Here is a 7,215-nt window from a genome sequence, read left to right on the forward strand (position 1 = left end):
CTGCGCCGGAGCGGCCAATGCGGGGTCTACTCTTATGTCTATGGTCATATCCACCATAAAATGTTTTTAATTGTACAACAGATATTACATGACGCTCACCTTCTCAGAAAGTTTCACTGTCGTCTCCTGGGTCCACAGAATATTTTCCCAACCCCACCACCTTTGCAACGTTTTCCAGATTGACTCATGCCAATTTCATGTTCACTCCTAAATTTAGCTGCTACTCTATGTTGTTGCCCAAGTAGCAGACGCTCTCACTGTAATACTTTTGCAGTATTAGTTTTAAATTAAGTCATTTCAGTACGTTCAAACTCCACACATTTTTGTTTTAAAGCTTTGTTTCGATACTGCGAAACCGTGGTGATTTTCATCCAAGGTCATCACTCTTTGAGAATCTCATACCAGCCCCTGCAGAGTGGGTAATGGAACCCTGTACGTTCACTGCAGGCCCGGTGAAGCCACCTGACTCATTACAGCCTGCATTCATAATCGTGTTTAATAGACCCATAGATGGGATTTTCATTTTGACACCATTAGATGAGCACCTTGTGGCCGAACCCTTCATTCCTCTTCAGCCTCGTGTCAGAGCTTATTCTCCAACCTGTATTGCTTTAACAGATTTGATGGTCCTTGAAATCCCCCCTCTGTGTTTGTACAACGAAGAGCAGACCTTTTACAGTAGCTCAAAGACGGACCCCACCCATCCTGTTGCTGTCACAACAATAACAACCCCCGGTTCTGATCATGTGACGCGCATTTCCTTGTTTTCTTTCTCTTCAAAGCAAAGTTACAATAAATCGAACAAAAAAAGAAAAAGTTCAGAAGGAAGGGCGCCCTTGATTTTACTATAAAAAGATCAGTGTCCCTTTAAACGAGCAAATTTGACTCTGAACACACACACACACACACATTGGTCACCTTGGTAAAACCAATAAAAGCTTCAGTGTTTTGCTTTTGCTCTCATGTTCTGAGACGCAGCAATTAGCCTCTAAATCAATGGGGCAGTTTTTCATACAGCCTCTCATAAATAATGCATATGAATTTAAACATGTTCAATTTGAGAAGGCTTTCGAGTCGGTGCTGCAGAGTAATGAAATAATCAGTCTTATGTTGACAGCATGAATCTTAAAAAAGTCAATTCGGTGTTTCGTCAGCCTGCTTAGCAGCGCTGTAGCAGGCGCTATTAATGTTCGAGAGGGCCCCACAAAAAGCCTTTAAACATGAACTGTTTTCATTAATCTCCCACCATTTTCCCTTCCTGTCACGCAGATTGATGGGCGTTCAAGAGCGTTCTACGTTGCCAAAGAGCTTGTTGACTCAGAGAGAATGTAAGTGGCTAGTTTTTGTGGGTAAGCCCAATAAAATCAGTTCGTCTTGGTTGTTTTTCTTGTTTGTTTGTTTGACGTTCGGTGTTAATTCATCATAATTTCTAGAGTAACTTTCCAAAATCATACTACCTGGTTTTTTTGGGGTTTTTTTACATCACAGCCTACAAATGTCATTATTCCTTACTGATGCAATTAAGTCAAAAAACTGTAAAGAGATTAATTTAGTATGAACACTTCTGCGAGGCTTTGTATTTTTCTTTTCTCTTTAAGAGCCTTAATTTATCAAATAGTTTGGCTAAATTTGTAGTAAAAATTAAAGTATCAAATTTTTTTAAGGGTTCTTTTTACAGTTTTTACATAATCTTGTTATGTTCTTGTTTTTGCAGACATGTTAGCTCCCTCAAGCACATTCAGGAGGTAAGGAAATATTCTCTGCCTGTGGGTCAAATGGACCTCAAATCTGTCCTGCTTAAAGATTTCAGATCTGCTCATTGGATCTTATCCTGTGTGTGTGCGTGCGTGCGTGCGTGTGTGTGTGTGTGTGTGTGTGTTACATCCAGTCTCTGTCTCCTCCTCATCCCACCTCCCTTTGGTAATGTTCGGTTTTGAGTTTATCAGTGTTGTTGCAGCCAGGTTTACTTCCTGGTCTTGACAAAGTTGTCATGTTGTGGTCAGTTGTAGGATGACGCAACATCCCCATACCACAAATCTGTTTTGTGTGTTTCTTTTGTGAATAAGGTAAAAATCCCTCCAAGTAAAAATGTCACTAAAAGTTGATCTTTCTCGTCATCATGCGGCCGGTCGAATAGAGAACTTTGGGATTTTTTTGTTATTGTTTTTGAGACTGGAGGGGGATTTTAGTGCGTAGACCACACACACATACACGCCATATTTCTTTTTTTCCATCCTCTCATTCACTTCCTGTCAAAACAACATCAAATAACTGCATATTTACAAGGAAAGAGTAACATTTGTGTTTCATGACACTTCCTGTGACTTCACTGCAGCGATTTATTAAATTTAATACCTTTAAACATGAAGTAATATAAATATTTACAACAACAACAGGCCCATCTGATGGCCAGAAACCTGTAGCTCCAACCTAATAGCCGAACTTACAAATTAGCTGCTGCCTGCTGCTGAAGCACAGACAGAACCAGAAGCTACATCTTCATGTGAATATTGATGGACAAAGTTTACATTTGAGCTTTATTTATACGAATTGCAATAATATTGTTCAAAAGTCTGGAGCCAAGGTTGATTTTTTTTGTGTTGCCTGGGAAACAAGCAACAGGTGTAAATAATTTTAAAGTGGTTTACAAAGATACTCATACCTGTTGGACCTGTTCACATTTAAAACAGGAGTCTGTTAATCATTTGTTAATCATAACTTTTCAGTGAAAGCATGTTTTTTTTTTTTTTTGCTAATTAGTTTCTGAAAAGTGTGGCTTGCCTTTGTTTTCAATCCCCCTGTACTTTGGGTTTTTCAGATAACATTTTTTTCACTCTCCTCTTTTCTAAACAGGTCAGGCTTTGTGAACAGCAATTCTAAATTCAGATTTCCAGCTGGGTTTGGGTCTGGACTTTGACTAGACCATTCTAATACTGAAATACGCTCTGATCTAGATCTTTTACTTTGTAGTTATGGCTATATTCTCACCAGTTTCCCTGATGCCACCACTTTCATTGTTGTTCATCATAAATTAACTTATTTCCCCACCTGAGTTATTGATATCTGCAGCTCCTCCACAATACACAAGTGTTTTTAGTTTTACTATTATTATTCATCTTGCCCAGTCTTTAGTTCAGATGGTCGGCCATGACTTGGTATGTTTGTATTTGCTGCAGCTGTTGCCCTTTCCAATTTTAGATGGTGGATTAAAGCGATCTAATGGGGGTTCAAAAGTTTGGGATATTGTTTATTTTTATGACCTATGTATCAGATATATAAATATACTTTTTAATGTGAAACAAACAGCCAGTATTCAATAAAAACTCCCAGAAATCTTGAAGAACCATGAATCAAAAACCCTTAAAACATATATATATAGAAAAAAAGACAGGAATAAAGAGGTAAGGGTGTCTCCAGATATGCTAAAGGGGACGTTCACTCTGTCGGTGATTCACATATTTGATTATGCATCAGGTTGTTATTGCTTGTCAATCTTCAGACTGTGATCTTTTAGGCTATTAGCTGCTGTTCAATGGTCGTCGTTAAACTGAAAGTGGGTAATTCAGCTAAGGCGGCGGGGGTCGGGGGTGAGGTGGCGGTACACACAGAGGCGGCACGGCATGTACAAACACACCGTCTGGGAAAAAAACAAGGTGCAGCGTTAAGCGAGAAGCACACATGAGCTATTGTTCCATTGTTTGATAAGGAATAACAAGAATACAAAGAATTTCCAGAGCCTGTCTCCACATAGGAAGGGAGGCCGCGCTCCTCTTCTAAACAACTTCTCCCCCCGTAACGGCTTCAGCACACGAAGCTCGGGCCGTTTCTGTGCTAATCCGCGACCCCTTTGGCCCGAAAGAGGCAGCAAGCAGCCCGCTGTAACTGACTGACTGACTGACTGACTGCTCAACCAAAAGCTTCAGTTACCATAACAGAGTCGAAGCCGCGCAACGTGGAAGACGGAGTCAGGCAGAAACATGGCTGCTCTTTCAATCGGCCGACGTGATTAAGGGGAACTCGCGTCTGATTGATCGTGCGCTCAGATTCTTGACGGTATCTCGCATGCCGATCGGGACATCGGCGATTGTTCTGTGTCTTGGTTTTACACGAAACTGAAATTGATGAGGCCCATACCTAGAGCAGGGGTGCAAACTCATTTTCAAGATCACGAATGTCCTCACATTGTGACAGAATATCCTGTGAAACTTTGAAATCTTGCATCTTTCTCTGCCTTTGATTTGTACATTTTTAAATATTTAACATCTTTTCACAATGACACACACAATTTGGCACTCTGCAAATAAAAACGTATATGATTTGACTGACAAAATAATATCTAAGCACACAACTGTTATAGTTATACTTATCTGGCCTTCTTGTATCGAGCTTTGACTAAAAATTATAACACAACTGTTTTAAAAGATATAATTGCATGTTTGAACTATTTTTTAGTTTACTTTTTTTTATGAAACAGTTGCATTTAAATTCCTAAAAATATAATATGTATCTAAATCTATTTTAGTTGATAGACTGGAAATGATGTACAGATATCAACGTCTAATAACAAAAACTGTAGATTTAAACTTTTTGAAAACATTTTATGTTTCTCTTTATTAAAACCTAAAAGTAGGAGTAAAATATCTACTATATTAAAAATACAGTAAATTTTCTGTAGTGAATCTTCATCACAAATGTCTTTTTTCAAAAGGTCAGGTAATACATTTTATTTAGCCAGATTGAGGATAAAAATTTGTTTTGTTTTTTTTACTGTAAAGGTTGCAGACCCCTGGTCTAGAGGTCCACATAAACAGCTACAGCGGGCCAGTTGCGGCCCGTGGGCCCTGAGTTTGACATGCGTGCCTTATTAGAAGCACAACATGTAGCTCTTTGGACGAAGTAGCATCAGCTCGCTGCACAGCAGTATCGGTCGAAAAGGGGGCTAATATTTCTTACATCACGCCAACGCCTCTTAATAAATTACCTGCTTTCTGTTTCTTTTTGAGCTAATTTGCTGAGAAGATAAATATCCTCCCTCCTGGTTTTTTTTTTCTTTCCTCTCCCTCCTGCCATAACTCATCAAATGAGCCCCTTTAGTTACTCACGCTGCTGCTATTAATGCCAGTTGTGCATTCTTTATGTGCACTGAATACACTTCAGGAGAGCCAAATTAGCTGCATATCAGCAAATTCTTGGGCTCTTGTCTGCAGAGATATGAAAAGCGGCGGGTTTAGTACAAACTGGCATTGTATCATGGAGTTAGGTCATTATGCAGCAACACCTGGTGTGCCGTGCAAGCGGGGGCCACCTTTCCTGAATGCCTGGACGGAGCCCAAAGTGAGGGGATGATATGAAGGGAGGGTGTCAGGAAGGATGTTTAAGAGGATCTGACCTTCCTTCCATTTTTTTTCTCTCTTCATTCCCCCGTTCCTCTGCACCTTTCATTTCTCCTGTCCTCCCTTCCTCCTTCCATCCTCCTCACAAGCACTTCCTTTATTCCTTGTTTTTGCATCACGGGTCCCAACCGCATTGTCTTCTTGAAAAATCTCTCCTCACAAATCCTGTTTTCTTCTCTTTCTCTCTCTCCGTCTCTCGCTCACGCAGGACTTTAGGTCAGCGGTGAGTGAGGCAGCGAACGAGGAAGGGCAGCCAGTTCTGGACGAGCAGCGGCTGGGGGAGATACTAGGGGTGCTCCCACAGGTTTACACCCTCCACAGCAGCATCTTGGAGGAACTGGAGGAGCGCATTAGCAGTTGGTAAGAAGCAGGATGTTCTGTGATCCCCACGGTTTGAGATTTAGGCCGTTTTCACAGCTGATAGTCCCGTAGTCTCGGTTCCATTAGGCACCAGAATGGCCACATCTGTTATATTTTCAGCTGCTGCAGATCGTTTTTACACTGCACAGTGTCAAACAAAACAAACCATTTAAAAAAAAAACCCTGTTTACTTCCTTATTTGCTGGTGGCGCTGCACCAAGAACCACAGAAGGAAAAAACAGGAAAACTTCTGAAGAAGACGAGAGCTCAACTTCCTTCTTCAGGAAATGTAAACATGAATTTTGGCGGTTGTAGGCGTTCTCATTTGTCTTTGGAAAAATTACCATGAGACATTTCTCCCCCTCTAAGCAAGACACTTTCATTGTATTTACCCAGAATGCCCTGCGCTATAGTCCGCTTCCTGCTTTCAGAGGGAACCCAGCTTTTTAGTCGGACCAGAGTTCGATTTTTGGTCCGTATCAGAAATCAATTGCACATTCACACCTCCCCAAACAAACCGGACTTTCTAAATGAACCAGAGTTCGATTAAAGCGGACCAAACAGGGCTTTTATTTCTTTAACGAAAGGTTAATCCAGTAGTGTATTCGTTCACTCACTCAGTCACTAACGGACTAATAAGTGGGCATTAGCAGCTGGTGTTACATTTTAAATGCTACTTTGACTGAAGCAGTACTTCTATGAGTACCATGTTGTTTAGATAAAAACCAGAACTCACTCCTTATAACACAATTGATCAGTTTTTGAATATAAAACATCAACTTCTGATCTAAGTGACAACATATTGGCTCTCATTAGGCCCCCATTGAGTTAAAGCAACGTCATTAGACACCTTTACAGACACTTATTTACAAGTTTAAACATTATTTAGTTTTGCAGAAAGCTTGCCTGGCATTAAAAAGAAATGTCACTTTTTTGAATCTACCAGCTCTGTGAAACACATCGATGCTCTGCATTGAATCCTAAATGCATTTGATTTACTTTTTAATCTTCACCTCAAAAGGGAGGAGAACCAGAAGATGGTGGACGTGTTCCTGTCTCGCCGGGACGAATTCAGAGTGTTTGACACGTACATCTCTGAGTACGATCGCAGCATGTCCTTACTGGAGCAGAGCTGCAGAAGCTGCCCAGCTTTCTCCAGCATAGTCAGGAAATTTGAGGTGAGACTTTTTAACTCCCAGGCTGTTGTGGTGCCTTTATTACTTCGCTTGAGGATTTGAATCGTCTCCTTAAAGGATTTTTCGACGAAAGGCTAACATTCCCATTCTCAGGAAAGACCATGAAGCATTGTGGGTGTGTTTCCAGTGCAGTGATGCTGTACTGGAAACCTTTCGGCAGTTATTGAATCCCTTTTTTTTTTTTTTTAATCCCCTTTTTTTTTTTTTTACCCCCCGGCGGCCCCTTGGGTGTGAAACGGCTTTTTGCCGCCTCTGGGACCCCCTCG

The 7,215-nt window shown here is 40.8% G+C and overlaps 1 protein-coding gene across 2 annotated transcripts in view; it reads left to right on the plus strand.

The window, feature by feature from the left end:
* The window catches only part of fgd5a (FYVE, RhoGEF and PH domain containing 5a), a 54,126-nt gene that overhangs the window by 21,348 nt on the left and 25,563 nt on the right, over positions 1 to 7,215 (plus strand). For both annotated transcript variants that reach the window (XM_015060869.1, XM_015060870.1), the window contains exons 4-7: positions 1,270 to 1,328; positions 1,715 to 1,745; positions 5,602 to 5,753; positions 6,775 to 6,931. In XM_015060869.1, the coding sequence (XP_014916355.1) occupies positions 1,270 to 1,328; positions 1,715 to 1,745; positions 5,602 to 5,753; positions 6,775 to 6,931 (399 nt within the window). The remainder of the gene's footprint in view (positions 1 to 1,269; positions 1,329 to 1,714; positions 1,746 to 5,601; positions 5,754 to 6,774; positions 6,932 to 7,215) is intronic.

This window comes from Poecilia latipinna, unplaced genomic scaffold (genome assembly GCF_001443285.1).
Source record: "Poecilia latipinna isolate Pla-1442-1.1 unplaced genomic scaffold, P_latipinna-1.0 Scaffold1751, whole genome shotgun sequence".
Lineage (NCBI taxonomy): Eukaryota > Metazoa > Chordata > Actinopteri > Cyprinodontiformes > Poeciliidae > Poecilia > Poecilia latipinna.